This window comes from Amblyomma maculatum, chromosome 5, assembly GCF_055883805.1.
Source record: "Amblyomma maculatum isolate TAMU_Amacu chromosome 5, ASM5588380v1, whole genome shotgun sequence".
NCBI classification, from domain to species: domain Eukaryota; kingdom Metazoa; phylum Arthropoda; class Arachnida; order Ixodida; family Ixodidae; genus Amblyomma; species Amblyomma maculatum.
Window position 1 is genome coordinate 144,278,330 of NC_139348.1, and position 18,213 is coordinate 144,296,542.

The window sequence follows — 18,213 nt, forward strand, 5'->3', positions numbered from 1 at the left end:
TCACAAATAGAAGAATGGACTACAGCCTGGACTTCGCTAGCGTAGCCACACTGAAGCGAGCGCTTACGAGCGCTAGCGAAGAAACAAATTTAGGAGTAACTGCAAACTTGTAGGTTGGAGCCTTAATTTTTCTGAATGTGTGTGATCTATATTCTGTGTCTAATGTGCAGACATCCAGACACTTATTTTTGTGTGTGCAACTGCACTAAAAGTACTTAGATGACTTAGGCTACGCCACACCGGCGTAAAGAACAGTGCAAATCGCCAAGCGGAAAAAGTGGGCAGAGCTTAGCTCACAGTTACTGATACCGAAACATCTGGCCTAGATTGTGACGGATACCTGCTCGATGCTCAAGTCCCGATCTACTCCCTCCACTTCTACTTTCATGTACGGCAACACCAACATTTCGCAGTTGGTTCATATCTATATCGTCGATGTCAATGTAGTTCTTCGGGCCACTGTTTGTAAACTGACTTTTTTCACGTTTCCAGCAATAATGAAGTTTTCGCCATAAACTCATACGAGTAACGAATTTATACAGCTTGTGCATCAATACCTGCTCTATTGTTGTATTCTGTCATGATAACTGTAGATTATCTTCTGTAATTTCTCGCTCTTCGATACAGCAGTATATGTAAATAAAGAAAATAAATACTAAAATAATATACGGCCCTTAACGCGATGTCGTCAGGTATCTACATGCCAGGATGTTTCACTAAATATCGGCTTATATACGGTACAGTTGTCAAATCGCGCAGATGATCCTTCATATCACCTGCGCCATAGTTGAAAAACTTTTAATATTTAGATAATGTCAGAAATTATAACGCGCAAAAGAACCAAAGGAAACCCTCACTTCTTGAGGCAACAATCGACTTCGCTGGCCTTCTGGTCCATACTGGTTCGCTGAAGACTCCTGGCGAAAGTAAGTGAGGTCATTTGAGTGTTTAGAACCAATGCACGTGTTAGTTAATCATGCCATATAAGTCAAAGGGGCTCTCTGAAAATTGCGCTGTCCATGCGGGCCCCGAAGCGCAGTTTTTTGGTAGCTTCTCCAGATATTCAGTAGGTTCTGTGACAAGAGGCGCAGACATATTTAAGCAAACATATAAGCGAAGAGGGAGTTGCAGTAGAACAGCACCAAGGAGACGTAAAAAGGGCAGAAAGAATCAAGATTGAGGATTTGTAGGTAGAAGAACGTTGTGAAGAGCAGAAGTGAAGGCGTTCTGCAGCCGACCACCGAGAGCAGTGTTAGTGTTCAAAGCGATCGCACGAGGCGAGAGGAGTATTTGAAGTGGTGATCACAGAAAAGACATAGACCATCAATATCCATGGCAGGTTATTCAGACACAAACGCCGTTCTGCAAGCTCACTTCTTTCTTCGAAATCATTGGGCTTGTGTCTTCCTTGACTTCGGCCTGAATCACAAGTTTCTCTCGCAGTGGTATGCCATCGTTTGGATCCTGAAAGAAAAAGACTGACAAGTTATGTACATATCCCAACGGAAGTCTCAGTAGAAGTATAGTTGTAATATAGTACAGATTGAAGATGGGTTGTTCAGAAGGAAAAGTCGAGGCAAAAGCCAAAGTAGGAAGCGATGAACAGGGCTGCAGGCTGGCCAAGCGTCGCTTCTCACGTTTCGCTCTTCCATGCATTCAACTAAAGGTATCGATGCCGTTGTGGCGTTGCGTGAATCCTCCTTCTTCGCAACTGCAGCTCTCGAGTTCCTGCCAGAGATGTCTCTTGCGAAGCATATTCTGCCGAAGCGAAGAGGAAAGTGCAGTCGTGAAGAGAAGATACCGAACATAGGATTGTGCGGTACTTTCCTGCGTCATCTCTGTCGCTGATATATTGTATTCGCCGTCAAACTATGTGCCTCTATTACTGAGATATTAATTTCACCTGAAGGCCACCATAAATTTTAAGTCACCATAGGTAACGGAAACGGTGAAAGTGCAATTCGCAGGAAAAACAGTAGTTTTTCTCAGACTTGTGCAAATTAAACCCGCAACTTCCCTCTCCTTTACAAGCACTTTCACCAATACGTTACATAATCTCGTGGAGCTTTACCTAGCAATATAATCCGTATTGTAAATTTGGCCTCTTTAGCTGGCCCCCGTCCGCTGTTCTAGTAGGCACAATTATCATCATGGGAATAACTGCATTATTTGTCTCTTCTCTAAATAATTGCGAAAGGGTGTTGCAGAATAAGTGAATATGCAAAGCACGCAGAAAGTCCAAATAGTCCACAGACTCTTTGGCAGCACAGCCTCCGAATGGAAGAAAACAGCAATGGCAGTCAGTTCACACCTCGTTAGTCTCCGTGACCACGAGTTCTCGCTCTTCGTCCACTTGTGGCATCCTGCTCCTGATGCTGGAGCGTATTGAGGAAAGCCGCCGCTTGCGCTTTTTCCAAAACTTAACGAGTTTCCGCTTTATGCCGGGAAATCGGCGCTGCTTTTCTTGAGCTTTGTCGGGAAAAAACTCCACGCTGACCTCTGTGATGTTGGCGTCATCGTAGCCTGAGGCTTCGTCGGTTCCCTGCTTGCTCAGAAGTCCTCGGTGATCACCAATGGATGCTGCATCCTATACAGTCACTCATGTAGCTGGAATACGCGGGCGTAAGCCAGGTGGAGTGGGAATGGCAAGTACGAAGTGTACGTTCAAGGTACAGCCTACAGATATCAGTTTTGTGACCGCGTGTATCTGCACTGGTCAAATTAGACTTGGACCAGCCACTAGAAGGGCTGGTATTGCTAACTCACGAGCAGGATATTCTGGACGCTTGAAAACCCCGTCGTCATGATTTCGCTCCCCTTCCTGTCTCTTTCTTTGCAATCCAAACTTGAAATTAGCATTTTTCCCTGGCAGTAATTGCCCATGCATTCAGCTTAACAGTTGTCTGCTCAAGTACCTCATTTCTTTACTATGTTTACTCTGTTTATGTTTTAATTTGTAATCAGAGCAACAAGCACGCGCTCCATGTTACCAACGGTTACATTACATGCTTACATGTGGTTACACAGTACGCGTATGTAGCGCATTCAGTTCATTTCGTCTCGAACCGTTTCTTACAAACAAATTACATGTGAAATCCACCCATCAGAAGGAAAATTATGGAATGGTTAAATCGATTACAGCAAAAATGTCAAGACATGGTCATAGACTCGCACTTCAGAACTACATGGTTAGCAATGTCTCAAGGATACCATCTTTTTCCTTGTGCTATCTTTCTCCTAATGAACATTTACGTGAAAGTATTTGTTCCTTGGAAATGATTTCTGAACTCCAACACTGTCGTCAAGCATTTGCAAATAAAGATGAACGCATTTATTCAGCAGCGTGCCCCTATGCATGGACGCCTTGGAAAAGATTTGTTCTTTCAACAATGACCAGTCAACCCACAAGACACGCCGCTTTGACTGTGCTTGGCCAAAAACAAGACATTCTGGTTGGTATATGCGGGAAATAACTCCGGTGCAGCGGTTTCTTGGCACAGATGTGCTGGAGGAATGTCGCATTTTGCCTTTTGGTATGAGTGACATGGTGTGGCTATCATATGGTTTCGTTATGGCATGGTATTTTATTGCATGGTATGGTATGGTATGGTATGGTATGGTATGGTATGGTATGGTATGGTATGGTATGGTATGGTATGGTATGGTATGGTATGGTACGGTATGGTATGGCATATGGCACGGTATGGCATGGCATATGGTATGGTATGGTATGGTATGGCATATGGTATGGTACGGCATGGCATATGGTATGGTATGGTATGGCATATGGTATGGTATGGTATGGCATATGGTATGGTATGGTATGGCATATGGTATGGTATGGTATGGCATGGCATATGGTATGATATGGTATGGTATGGCATATGGTATGGTATGGCATGGCATATGGTATGGTATGGTATGGTATGATATGGTATGGTATGGTATGGTATGGCATATGGTATGGTATGGCATGACATATGGTATGGTATATGGTATGGTATGGCATATGGTATGGCATATGGTATGGTATGGTATGCTATGCTATGGCATGGTATGGCATATGGTATGGTATGGTATGGCATGGTATGGTATGGTATGGCATGGTATTGCATATGGTATGGTATGGTATGGCATGGCATATGGTATGGTATGGTATGGTATGGTATGGTATGGTATGGTATGGTATGGTATGGTATGGTATGGTATAATTAGGCGCGGTGCGGCACTGTACTGTAAGGTATGGTATGTGCAACGTAACGCCCTGAATTCGTTCCTTAGATATCAGACCCGCTATAAAGGCGCCCTTTATCTTGAAAGCCTATCGGGGATGGGAATTTCTTTAACACGTACTGACATTTAGTCCCCGTTCAAGTGCGGCCGCCGCGGCCAAGATTCTATACCACAAACGAACTCGACAGATGAATGCAAAAGGCCCTGGGACACTTCTGTTAATTCTTATATGCTTAGAAAAGTTCGTGCTGAAATCCAAGTTCAAAATTCCTGGCTTTCCTGAGCTAGAACGCCCATTCTGAGTCTATAACAATAACTGTACCCACCTACATGCAAGAGCTTGCGAAGTTTCATTGTTTTAAACTATTTTGTCTCTTCATACTGTGCACCCTATATTGGTGATGCTTGCCAGAAAATGACAGTAACGATGAACACGGTGAAAAATAAAAATATTCGGTAAAGTTAGGCTACGCTCTGCAAAATACAAACCTGGAATATTAAAAACTACGTGTATCATCGACCTCATAAGTTTCAAAGTTGTTTGTACCACTTAGCTGTATCAGCAACAGGAGAAATATGTATGATTGAAAAAATTATGGTTTTTAAATTCTGCTACCAGAAGCTCGTATGCAGATATCTGCCACCAATTTTCTTGTTTCTTAGAGACTTTGAAAACATCTGACGCATAAGGGTTCACTCTTTGATTCTTATACGTGATGGCACCATACGGAAGCGACGTCAGCGTAACGGAGCTAACTTCGCGCTACTTATAACAACTGAAGAGTGAAGACGCTCAGTCTTCACGAAACTTCGTTTTTATTTAACTCTTGTTCGGGGCTTCGTACATCGAAAAATCAGTTTAGAAACCGGGTCTCTCATCTTCACCAACTTTGCACCAAGCTACAAATGGGTGCGACAGAAACGAAATTTTTAATTGTTCTCATATGTTCGCACTGACGCACTGACATGACTGTAATTATTCTCTCACGAATATGACGTCAGCAATGAAAACCGAGAAACTGCTCTGCCTCCAAAAATCCACACTGCTACTCGTTTCGCTAATTAGTGCGCCTAACAAAAGAAAAGAACAAGGAGAGCGAGCACAGAGATGTTCTCCTGAGCAACATTACACTAGCGCTCGAATCGCAACAACTCCGTGTCTCTAAAAAACAAGCAAAGTGAAACGAGTTCGTCCGGAAGAGAGCGACTCATAGGAGCATAATCTGCCGTGTAATTACGCAGGCGGCGCCGTCAGGATTGACTGGGGCTTACCTCGTCCCTCGAGAGGGGTCGGTCGGAGTCTTCCCAGGCCTGGTCGAGGTCGTCCAGCAGTTGTAATAGCAGGGCGTAGTCCAGGGACACACCCATGTGCTTCCGAGAGTACATCACCCACCGACTGCATAAGAAACAAAGCACACATAGAGTAAATGTGCTCGTCCACACAGTAATAGATAGATTTTTTTTTATCGGCATCACGTCCCGTACCACGTCCCGAACGCACACAATTTCAACTTCCTCAGCTATCACGTGCTCACGTAACTCCCGATGTGTCAGTTTCAATTAGCGCTTCGGTTTGATAAGCCTTGAATGGCGAGGATTTATATGTAAAATCAAAATTATTGGCCCGCGTTTAACTATTCTTAACTATGCATGCAAATTAAAACTCCCCAAAGTAGCTCTTCGTACTGTCAAGGGCTGTTTAGTGGAACTATATTATAATGCCCCTTCGTTCAATGATAGTGGAAATGAGCCTCAGCTGTGTGTCGCTCTTCATTCGCTTATTCTCCCAATATCTCCTTTGCACCCAAAAGACCATGTATTTTAACATAACCTTAAACAGCGCCTGGTTAAAACAGGTACGACTGATTCGTCTGTAAATGCAGAACAGTTCGGTTCCGACACACTACAACATGCGTGTTAAGGCATTTTCCGTTATAAAGAGCCCACCGTACAGAGCAGATCGGATCGGAAAAAGTTCAGTGCATGGTTTTTCGGGCAGTCCTACATCACTTTCGTTTCGAACGTCTAGCTCAGGCTCACCCTTCTAGCAAGCACTAAGCCACTCCTTTTCTTTATCTTCATCTCAATGATTCCAAAGCACACGATGGCGTAGATGGCGTCGAATTAATCTTCGGGAAATCCGGCTCTATGCGGCGCGAAGCCAGCGCCCTCACATTTCGCGCTAAATTGCAACCGGTGCACAGCGCGGTGGCCCAACCTTTTCTCTAGGGGGCATAAACCGCGTAATCCCCGTCTCGTTGCCCACAAAGTGAACTGTGTCAAGCGTTCGCTAACATCATAGTGGGCTTGGCTCACCCGTTATCGCCACCTCCATGTTTGACGGTGAACTTTTCCAATTACTAGTCCTCAACTTAGTTAGGGCTCTGTCCAGAAAGCTCTTCCCGCCTTTATTACTTAGCTCAATGCTTTGCAGTGAATATATTCTGCTCGCGTAGCATGTCCCTCCACCGAAACATTTACTCGGCTCCTTCGTGCATCTTATAATAAAATAACGGAACACACCGCGGAAGCGGAACCATAGCTTGAGCATAGAAAAGGTGTTGAGTTTACCATCCTGTTCCTGTTCGGCTTTTATATTTTGCTTTACTTTGCCCTCTGGGACTAATGACCGGTCCTCTGAGTGCCTGTGACACAGTGCCGAACACACTAGGAGCTTTCATGACTAAATTCATTGTGTTGTTTCAAAGGTAGATTTTGATTTAATTGTATATCCACCCTTTTCGATAACCATCCAGCGTCCCTGATAAGAGTTCGCCTGATTGACAATAAAGGCCACCTACATTCATAAAGTCACACACTTTCTACACTGCCGCTTCAGTTGTTGGGTGTAGGATGCCAGCGCTGCCTGAGCGACCTGTCCAGGCAGTCATAAAGAAGAACAAATACGCGGCGAAAAAAAAAATACCGTTCTCAATACAATGCGTCACCATCTATAGGGAAAACGATGCCGATAAATTACAACAGCAGCTTCTCCAAGCGTTACACAATCGATGTGTATTTTTGAACGTAATGCAATTCTCTTTCGCAGGCAAATCAGGGTGTCTACGATCTGTATGTGAAAATAGTGGAAGGTATCTAAGTGGCTGCACAGCAAGGATAGTTCTAGATAAAGCAAGTGAGAAATTTCCATAAAGGAAGGTGTTAGGTAAGGAGACTCAGTAATCTGGTATTCGCTATGATATTGATTTGCAAAGTAACTCAAGGGATGAATTGTGAAGAATAATTGATGACCTAGACAGGAAAAGCAGAAAGGTGACCCTAAAAACAAAATGCAGAAGACTAATGTAATGCTCAACGGCCTCGGGAAGAAACACTAGTTTACAATAGGTAGCGAAGTGCTGGGAGTGGTAGGCGAATATGTCTACTTAGGACAGGAAGTAATCGCAGATCTGTCCCATTAAAGGGAAATCAGGAGAATAAGATTAGGATGGAGCGCATCTGACAAGTACTCGAAGATTATGACTAGCAGCTTACCGGTACCGCTCAAGACTGAAGTACATAAAATTGTATCCTACATGCCCTCACTTTAGTGTTGATACTGGAGGCTAACAAAAGGGGTCCTACTTAAGTTGAGGAAAATGCAGAGGGATATGGAACGGAAAATAGTAGGTGTAACGTTAAAAGAAAGCATGCAGAGTAGGTCAGAGAGATAACTTGGGTTAATAACAATTAACTTCAAATCAAGAGAAAGAAATGGAGCAAAGGAAGGCCATGTAGTGTGAAGAAAGGATGACCGATGGTCGAAAAGGTTAACAAATTGGATAACAAGGCAGGGAAAGCGTAACAGCGGGCGGTAGAGTCAGGTGGGCGGATGAGGTTAAGAAGTTTTTAAGTGTTAAGATGCAATTAGCCCAGGACCGGGTTAATTAGATGATAATGGGGGAGACATTCGCCCTGCAGTGAGTATAGGCCGGCTAATTATTATTATTATTATTATTATTATTATTATTATTATTATTATTATTATTATTATTATTATTATTATTATTATTATTATTATTATTATTATTATTATTATTATTATTGCTATTATTATTATTATTATTATTATTATTATAATCTCTCGGAAGGAATTCTCTAATACCACCTTATACAACTGCTCCAAAAAACATGTTAGTGTATTGATATTGCAGTGCAGCATCGTCGCGTTAGAATAAACTGGAAAGACGTATTATTCAAATGTGACGGGGTCCAAAATAAAACCTATCGTACTACCTGTCATTTTCAAGTTCCGCCGCTAGGGTGAAGCTTTGCAAATGATAGTTGTAACAGTTCTGGCGAATCCTGGTAAATATAGAAACCGCAAGAACATAACGATGGCACCAATGTATTTCTTAGCATGCATTCCAGCTCTACAAGGTATCTTATATTTGGGTTGCACGCATGCGCAAGTAAAGAAATAAGATCCCTCGCTTCCTCACTGAACATGCCAAGCTCCAATTATTTTGCATAATTCAGAGCTTATAGGCGTGCAATATACATAAAAAATGGCAGCCCAGAACTTTCTTCTCCATCTCGCCGTAATAGTAGATGCGGCATGTAGATTATCTTATGCATCGGCGAAGCGAAAAATGCATTTTCTCTCTCCCATGGTGCGGTATATTTTCGCCCTATACTCCCTACGCGCCCGCAGATTTAAACACACAAAGTGCCGTCTAAGGTAATTATTATTCCTTTTTTTTTTCTGCCGTCATCTCTCTCGAACCTCTCTTTCGTTCCCGCTTAACCTGAATGCTTCAAGGAGCAACAGCATTAATATAAACAATAAGCGGAAAGTTTGAACTTCTAAGGCCCATCATTTTTTTCCACGTGCGTCGCGCGGTAGATCCAATATTTAGCCCTTTCCCTCCACCCCCCATTTCCCGCTTTCACCTCTCTCCCAAATGCTAGTGTGCCTTTTTCCCACTTCTGTTTTTCTCGGTCCAGCCCTTTTTTCGCATTTCTATTCTCATTTCTAATCCCTGGCATTCCCCTTAAGTTAGTCATATAATGTGCTCCCGAGCAGCTCCTAACACTGCGAGCCAAAAACGAAAACGCTAGCCCCTACCTCGGTGCCGAACTGTAAGAATGGCCTCACCTCCAGGTTCAGCGCGAGGATAACACAAACTTCACTTCCCCCAAGCGCGGCGAAGCAGTTCCGGGAGTGGATGCACTATTAAGCACCCATAATAATATGGTATCGGACGCGTGCCCCGAAGAACGAGAGGAGTACAATCATTGATTCTATTTAACTTATGATTTCTCACAAAAGGAAAGCAAAAAAAAAGTAGCTTGGCTCGCGCCGACAACTCCAGCTTAGCCATGCGAGCATGAACTTCGTTCGAGATGCCAGTTCCGAAGGTTGAAGGTCCGCCCTCTGCGCATCGTCAGCGGTGCCGTTGACAATATTGTCAATTCCTTACCTCCCGCTCACACCTCGGTCTTCCTACGCCACCCATCGGTATCTGTTCGGCGATTCAACCATTTTGGTGGCCTTATCTAGGCCGCCAACATCAGGCCTCTAGAGCGCGACGCGACAACTGTCCTCCGCATCACCAAGGAATCTTAGCTGACATTACTGCGGAATATCAGCTGTGGCACCATCTACAATTTTCGGATCGTTCTTCGTGACCTTGGCCGCCCGCAGAAGGCACGATGACTGAGCTCCCTCGAACAAAGCGTTCTCACTTCCGCGCTGAAGCCACTCCCCAGAATGAAGACGAGGTTAGGAAGAGTAGCGCAATAAGACAAAGGAAAATAACCCTGCCGACACTCGAAAATAACCCTGCCGACACTGCACCCAAGTTCGTACTTTGTTTCACTGTGAAAGCATAACTTCGTTGGAGAAATCGGAAATTAGAAGATATGTGCAAAGCCTTGACCTTTGACCTTCCGAGGGAGCAAGACTGGTCGGAGCGGATTCGAAGCGAGGAATTTCTTGTAGGAAGCGAGTAGGGATTATCGTAGCTATCGCCGCAATGGACCGCCCTTCGTATTTTCCTGCCACTCTCCTTATTCTTCTCTTCTATGTGCACATGACACATACCCATACTGGAGGAGTGGCCAGCGTTCAGTGCAGGTAGAAGAAATGAAGACTTGACCCGGACTTAGGCTATATAATTCATAGCTTATGACTTAGGAATTAATTCTGGTGAAAATTTGTTTTGCAAAACTTTCAATACATCAAAGGGGTATAGAAGTGCAAATAAAACTCGTCAGTAAAATCAAGTCAGAGAACCGCTAAAAAACAAATGTTCTGGTTGCAATATTATAGCTACGGAGAAACTCACACAACGGTTTCAGGGCGTGCCCTTTGGCGCAGTTTCCTCAAAGGAGGGGAAGAGAGAAATTGCAAAACGGCAACACTAAGCGAGCAATAATAAATTACAAATAGTTCCTTCTCTAAGGGGCTTACATCCAACAGGAAACGATGTAATGCTCTGTATTTTCCACGTCTTCGTATGACTCGCGAAGTTGAACGGCGTGAGTCCAGGACCGCATAAATAAAGAACAAGACAAGGCATTCGCACGCGCTCCGCGTTGCGTGTCGCCGTTCTCAAAATTTCCATCTGAGCCCAATGGATCGAAACACACCGTTATTGCATTGCATTTTTTTAAAGTGTGCTAAGCGGCCTAAATATTTTATAGTGTGCTACCACTGATGTCCCCAGTCGCCGATTATGCCGATCTTTTGACTGACTCGTGATCTTGAAATTTCAGCCCCGAACCGAAAGCGAAACTTTCGCTCATACTTTGCATTTGCTCACCTAAACTAAATAGGCTGCAATTGTTTCTCTTCTTTCTATTGCTCTGTCAGTGAGAGCGTCCCTCCATTTCCTCCCCTTATTTTCTGTTCTTCTAAAAGCCATCTAGCTCAGCTCTTCTTTTTTTTCTGGCCACATCGATCTGCGACATTGGACGGATTTGACCCGAGCAGTCGCTCATAGTGTATGTTCTGCAATGCGGAGCTTCATTCATGAAAGCTTGTGCCGTTACAGATTGGCCATATACACTTTATGACTTCATAATGATATGTAAATGACCTCAAAGCGTCACATACGACCGGAATGAAAAAATCACCATAGAGACCATATCGCATGGGATCTACAATGTAATGCCATGTGATGTTATTATGTGATGACGTCATTTCGTTCGCTATCTTAAAAGTCGATGTCTGCAATTAACTTCTTAATTCCCTAACTGATCAATAATTTTTGTCATTTAGGCATTCAAGCGAAAATTAGAAGTAATTCCAGGCAACTTTTTTATTCACTGAACGAGGTATACGACTCATTCAGTGAATCCGACTCGCAAAGAACTCAAGAGCTCGTAGCATGGACCTTTCCAACCACGCAAATGAAAAAGAATGGGTGTGGAATTTGCAGATAAGTCGCCCGCACTTCCTATCAGAACTATCTTTTTTCTTCGAGGGAAAACATGAATAAAATGAAACGTGCAGGTAATGGAGGTGACGAAAAAACAAATGGCTGCAGCAGTCATGATCTCTAAGTCTTTTTGCAGCAGTCCGTAAAAAATAAAGGAACACACATTAGAAGGCTGCATTTTCTCGCATTTCTCGCTATCCTACGGACTTGATTGCCTCTTAAAATTCGCGCGTCGTCTCTCCTAAATGTCTCAGCGCTTAGGCAACCGCGGAGAGCTCTTTTGGCTCCCCGCAACACTAACGGTTCTCCCGCGCCTACCAAAATTTCGCGTCAAATTCCAAAAGCTTAAAACGACTCCAACTGCTGGCATAAGGCTAAATCACCAAAAGCGCAAAAAAAAAATTACGAATCAGTACATGCTGCCAAAATAATAGCCATCTTGTAGTGCTGCACTATCAGGCACACTCAGCTCTTGCGGCGGCTAACAGACACCCTTAAGAAAACCACGACAACAAGTTTCAGTAAGTCTAAGACCAAGGCGACTACACAGAGCTACGTTCCGCCCAATGCCTAGTGAAACTAGAGACGTCGAGCTGGGATCTCAAGGGAGGCTTTTCCTTATCGCACTCAGAGGCTCTGAAGAGCCTCCAAACGCACAAACCGCGTTCGCGGCGAACCAGTAGTGAGCCCTTTACGTTGCTTTTATTCGCCTCTAGCACTTTACGTCGCTGCCTCGGCTGAGTAGGAGCACAAATCCACTCCGGTGTCAACGTCCTCGAGAACAGAGAGAAGAAAAAGAGGCAGGAAGAGAAAAGATGAAGAGGAAAGAGAGCGTTTCCCAGACAACCGTTGATGTAGCCCAAGCCACAGAGCTTTGCTGGGGTTCCGACCGGGGATCAAAGGAAAAGCCACCACACGTGTTGTCAGGAGTAAAGACAGTAAATGGGCCTACTCCACAAATGTACGCCCTTGGCTAGAGCCATCTTTTCCCGCAAACAAAAAAAGAAAATTACGAGCCCAGTGTGGAATCTACACTGCAGAAATGCGAAAGCCTGAGCGTAGCTGCTGCACACGGTGCATCACGTTTGCTCTCATTATCATTATCAACTAAATGCACCGGGGTTATCATCGCTACTGTCATCACTGTCATTATACCAGTCTTCTGCGACATTGTCATTGCTACTGTCATCCTCACGCTAGGCAGGGGAAACTATGTGCGTTTCACGATCCAGGGCGTGGCGCAACTGGTTAATTGCAGAATGTCCCCGAAGAAACAAGCTTCCTGACAGTCGCAGCTGGTTAATTGCAGAATGTCCCAGAAGAAACAAGCTTCCTGACAGTCGCAGCTGGTTAATTGCAGAATGTCCCAGAAGAAACAAGCTTCCTGACAGTCGCAGCTGGTTAATTGCAGAATGTCCCAGAAGAAACAAGCTTCCTGACAGTCGCAGCTGGTTAATTGCAGAATGTCCCAAAAGAAACAAGCTTCCTGACAGTCGCAGCTGGTTAATTGCAGAATGTCCCAGAAGAAACAAGCTTCCTGACAGTCGCAGCTGGTTAATTGCAGAATGTCCCAAAAGAAACAAGCTTCCTGACAGTCGCAGCTGGTTAATTGCAGAATGTCCCAGAAGAAACAAGCTTCCTGACAGTCGCAGCTGGTTAATCGCAGAATGTCCCAGAAGAAACAAGCTTCCTGACAGTCGCAGCTGGTTAATCGCAGAATGTCCCAGAAGAAACAAGCTTCCTGACAGTCGCAGCTGGTTAATTGCAGAATGTCCCAAAAGAAACAAGCTTGCTGACAGTCTAAGAAAACGGGTTTGATAGTTTCTGGTTTGCGGAATATGCAGCAGTGATTTCCGCAAGGTACAAAAAACAACAACCTTGATTTCTAAATAGATCTTAACTTGTAGCGCATTACTATGGAGGCTGAAAAAGAAACTTTTTGCTCCCCCTGGTACACCCATATATTTTGCACGTTCAAGAACTGAATTCCATGAACCTGCCCAGTACAACCATCCGTACAATGGGGTCGGGAGAAAGACATCGCCCAAGCTCCTCATACCGTTTCTTTCACCATACAGCTGATAAACATTCAAACGAAAATCATGCTTGCTAGACACGACACGTCATGGACACTTCTTTAAGGATTCCAAAAATTCTCACTTGCGTGCTCGCCGAACTAACAACTAAATTTGGAAAAACGCTGCTCAACCTAACCTGACTCATAGTTCGTAAACATGGGTCCTTCGTATTACGGAACAAAATAAAATGGTCAATCATTAGGCGCAAATACAATGCGCCAAATCAACTCCTCCGCAGTAGACGCGATAAAAGAAGCTTGTTCGGCGGGTGCGCTCCCATGTACTTCCCCTCACAAAAATTCTGAACATACGGTGCGATTAAAAAAGACCTACCCGTGGATGTATTGCGAATTATATTTTTACCAATTAATGATAATGATGAGCTACTATTGGACATGATCATGGTATTGAACCTGCACAGTATTCGGCGATCCAGAATGGCTTTCAGGCATGCAGACATTGATGCTAGGAATATATTGCAGTAATTTCCAGAATCCCTTGCTATCATTACTGATGTTTTCAAGACACAAGACGAAGTGCCTGAGTGGCTTCCGAGAATCGAAGCGCTGCTACACATGAGATAATTTTAACTGATAACGCAGCCCGAGCTGGCGTCGATTTTAACCCATGTTGTGTGTTTGTCGCGTAATATTCCGTGTGTGTGTGAAATAGGGTTTTTAACTTGGCACTAAACAAAAAAGTGGCGCAGTAGGTTAAAGCACTCGGGTGGAGATAGGAGGGATGGAGATTTTATTCCCGGTGGAGCGAGGACTTATGTTTTTCAGATGAAGTCATCGGATGATTGACAGCCAATTTCTCTCCTTATAAATCTGTTATTAGCAAGTTATATGTCAACGCAAAGATCCCGCGCACAACTCTCGCGCATGAAATTTGGTTCCAGGAGCCTACAGATGGTTTCACCTTAAAAAAAAAAAGATAAGCTGATTTCGAGAGGACGGCTACACTTTTTCGGGCATGACTGTTGCTTCTGGCGGAACTGCGCTGGATTTGACGGTACCTCTGAAAAAGGTACTTCAATTCCACTGTGTAGTGGCCAGGTGGCATACCGTTCAAAATTAGGCGTCGCGTAGAGAGTCAACCACACATCTCCCCTCCTGTGTCTTCCGTTCGCACTTAATATTTTCTCTTTACTTGAAAGTGTGTTTTTTGAATGATCGCGGTGTGTTGTAATGCATTGTGTTGCGTTGTACTGTTTCATGCAACGATCCCGTTTTCTAGATTGTAGCAAAATGGCAGAATAGACATACGCCGACGTCGAGGAGACTAGCGACAATAAACCCACTATAATTATATGAAGTAAAGAAAGCATAACTGGTTGTAAGAAATATAAAAAAGAAGAATGGTAAAAATGCCAAAATACAAACTACCGATTCAAACAACACGCTAAATGGATATAAAAATTAAAGTAATAAAGCGTACTCATACTTACCATGCTTGCTTTAACAAATAACCGCCTACGTATAAGCGACAGACGTAAAAGCGACAGACTCGCTCGTGTAGTGACGGCGGATTGCGCGCCACACGTCATAGTCCGCGTGATGCCCTTTGTACTCTACCTACTTCTCTGGCAGCGCCCTCTCCACTGTGACGTTCAGTAAGAAGCTATCTTGTTTACTTCCTTGATATAATGTTTATGGCAACTTCCCTGTCGACACAGACAGACTGACGACAGAACATGTTGGAAGCCTCAAGAACCTTCTCAAATGAGCTAGAAAGCATAGCTGCCTGCGTCACACTGCAGGGGCTGGACCCTCCTCTCTCATTACGTCTTTAGGTGGCCAGCGCATGCCATCCGCAGGTTCTCGACAAATTTAGATTATCTGGACAACCGCGGGAGAGGAGCATAGCACCGCGCATGCTGTGGCGTTCGCGCTCTTCTTCAGTACCACCCCCCTCCCCCTCCCTTTCTGTAAGGTTTTCACGTGTTTATTTAAGAGCGCGTCGTGCCGCGATTGTTGGTCCTGGGTTAGGCTTTATTTGGATGTCGTGAGAAGCGAGCTATGATCCCGAACGTCATTTAGCGTGCCTGCTCATGAAGCTAGTCGTGATTTTCAGCCAATCTCTGTTGCTAGATGTGAACCTACCTATCTATTTTGCAAATGAGTTTCTGTATTGTTTGTTGTTACTGCTATATAAGTTTAAGTTCCTTTTTTTCGCTCCGAGTGCGTCGTTCTTCGTCTCCTCGTGTGAACTACATGTCGCCCGCCAAGGGGACTGGCATCTCGAAGAGTCGAGGTGAAGAAGAGACTGAACATCCAATCTGATTGACTGCGCCTTCGCCAGCTGCCACCCATACGTGCACAGTCCTAGACAGTGCCACCCACACGTGCACAGTCCTAGACAGTGCAAGTATGGGTGGTGGCACTGTCTAGGATTGTGCCACGCGCCGATGCCATCGAGGCGTTAAAATAAAGCATTTTACTTAAACGGCATCCACAGGTTAGTGAACGAACGTGGGAATGTAGTCCTGCTGGAGGGTCCTATATCGAATTGTATAATGATCCAGAAAATTACTTCCAGTTTTCCCATTTCTGACACCATGTCGCAGCGGCGTCCGGCCGCTATAAACTTGAGTGTCCCAACGGAGCAGAGACACGTTGATAAGCAGCGAGATCCGTGTGGCAGCCTAGAGCGAAAGCCGTCCGTCTGTTTATTGCAGCCAGATATATACAGGGCACGATGACGTCACAGCTGTCACGTGACTCGAATAGAGACGCATGCCAGATCACCCGAATTGTTTCTGTATAGCATCTGTAAAATCAACTCGGGAGTTACCTAATCATTTTACGCATGATAGTGACGCAGCGTTAAAACCTAGTCCCCCATGGTCAGCTTCTACGCCTCCATTATTGCTGTATAACTCATATGTGATATTGTGTAGCGCAAATACTCCACTGCGAACGGCATACTACCGTGATCACTGATTTCGCTTGCTGCAGTTTTTCACCGCGATTCACACATGCGGCATTCGTTCTAGTTCCATCCGAACCGCATACACACAGCTGTCTAGACACGTCCGCACACATACACCTAAATGACTGGCGTATATTGCAAAAAGCAAAAATACCTCGTGATACCTGAATCTGGCTCAGAACGACATCTTACTCTCGAAGGAACCATTTTCGCCCTTACTTGATGAATAGGCTTTGTGATGTTCGCTTCTTTTCACACTTCTACACCCTTATCCAACCAAACACCCCTCGATAAACCTATTTGCCTGCCATCTCACCCTCTGTTCCTATCTCTCTCTTTGACCCCTCTGCTCGCTCTCTCATAGGCTGAAAATGCTTGCCAGCTGATGTGTTTAGAGGAAGCACGCTCTTGTCTTGGCAATGGGCACTCACCAGATGGCCTGTTGTAGCTCCGTGAGGTCTCCCTGGATGGCGTGCTGTTGGAGGATGGTGAGAGCAGGAGCCGGCAGGTCTCCCGCCCACTCGTAAGTAGGACACTGCAAACAAGAGTTTAGAGTAGCAGGTGTATCGTAGCAGCAAGGAAAGAGCTAGACGATTTTTCGCCCACCACTGGGTGGTCCACGAAGCTATTGTGACAGATATTCAACTTCGACTCTTGCCGTATGGAGCATACTTCACTCTGGTACGACCCCAGACCTGAATCTCAGTACCGCAGAAAAGAAAACACCAATGTCCAGCCGCAATAGCCCGAAATCCTCCCTTTTTATTAGTACGCCAGCAATCGGGTGATTTTCAGTGGAACGATTTCAACGAGTTTTTATTCATGTCAATTGTACCTGTACAACAATTACTACTATACCCCCTACGCCATATTGATAGAAAAGCGTCTCTCACATTGCCAGCAGTAAAAAAATTGACAAGACATATCAAAAGACTCATTGCCTGTAATATTACCAACACGAGACTTCTAATCCGGATAATGCATCGCCTTAATTCTCGTTTTATTTTCTGATATCATTTAAAGCACTTTGCTTAGGGATAAGCTTGTTTCATTTTCTAATGAAACCATTTCCTATTCAACCTGGGCTGTGCGTTCGAACTCCAGCACAAAAATCTACATACCTTTCTAGAATTCCTGTTTTCTCTTTTGGGCGGCTTCATCGCTAAGTTGTCGAAAAGTGTTCAAAGAAGGTAGAGACAGCAAAATTGAGCGAGTATTCCTTAGATTACCAAAGGAAGCGCTGGCCGCCAATTCTCTATAGAATGGGGGCGCCCACAGAGTCCTGATTGAAGTTTTCGCCAGCGGACGGAAGGCGGAGGTACACATATCGAATGGGCCTCGAATTTCCGGCACCGCCGTTGCCAACTACTCGAAGTAGTGTAAAAACTATTCTCACGATCACGTTGTGTGACCAGGAAAACTTTCCGGAAAGGCCGTTCGTTCCATCCGCCATTATTGCAGTAGACAATAAGCTATACGGAACCGCAATCGCCATCATATCATGAATATTCGGTTGTACCTAGGCGGAACTATTCTTGACCTACAAGGTACTTTTTAATCGTTTACAAACTTGCCTTTCAAAA

The 18,213-nt window shown here is 44.5% G+C and overlaps 1 protein-coding gene across 5 annotated transcripts in view; it reads right to left on the reverse strand.

Annotated features, from left to right (window-relative positions):
• The window catches only part of LOC146189842 (BAI1-associated protein 3-like), a 441,950-nt gene that overhangs the window by 59,601 nt on the left and 364,136 nt on the right, over nt 1–18,213 (reverse strand). For 2 of the 5 annotated variants that reach the window (XM_084604611.1, XM_084604613.1), the window contains 5 exons: nt 17,062–17,165; nt 5,506–5,629; nt 2,312–2,587; nt 1,375–1,464; nt 858–917 (listed from right to left, as the gene is read on the reverse strand). In XM_084604611.1, the coding sequence (XP_084460737.1) occupies nt 858–917; nt 1,375–1,464; nt 2,312–2,587; nt 5,506–5,629; nt 17,062–17,165 (654 nt within the window). The remainder of the gene's footprint in view (nt 1–857; nt 918–1,374; nt 1,465–2,311; nt 2,588–5,505; nt 5,630–17,061; nt 17,166–18,213) is intronic. The other 3 variants (XM_084604614.1, XM_084604612.1, XM_084604615.1) reach the window with 3 other exon arrangements.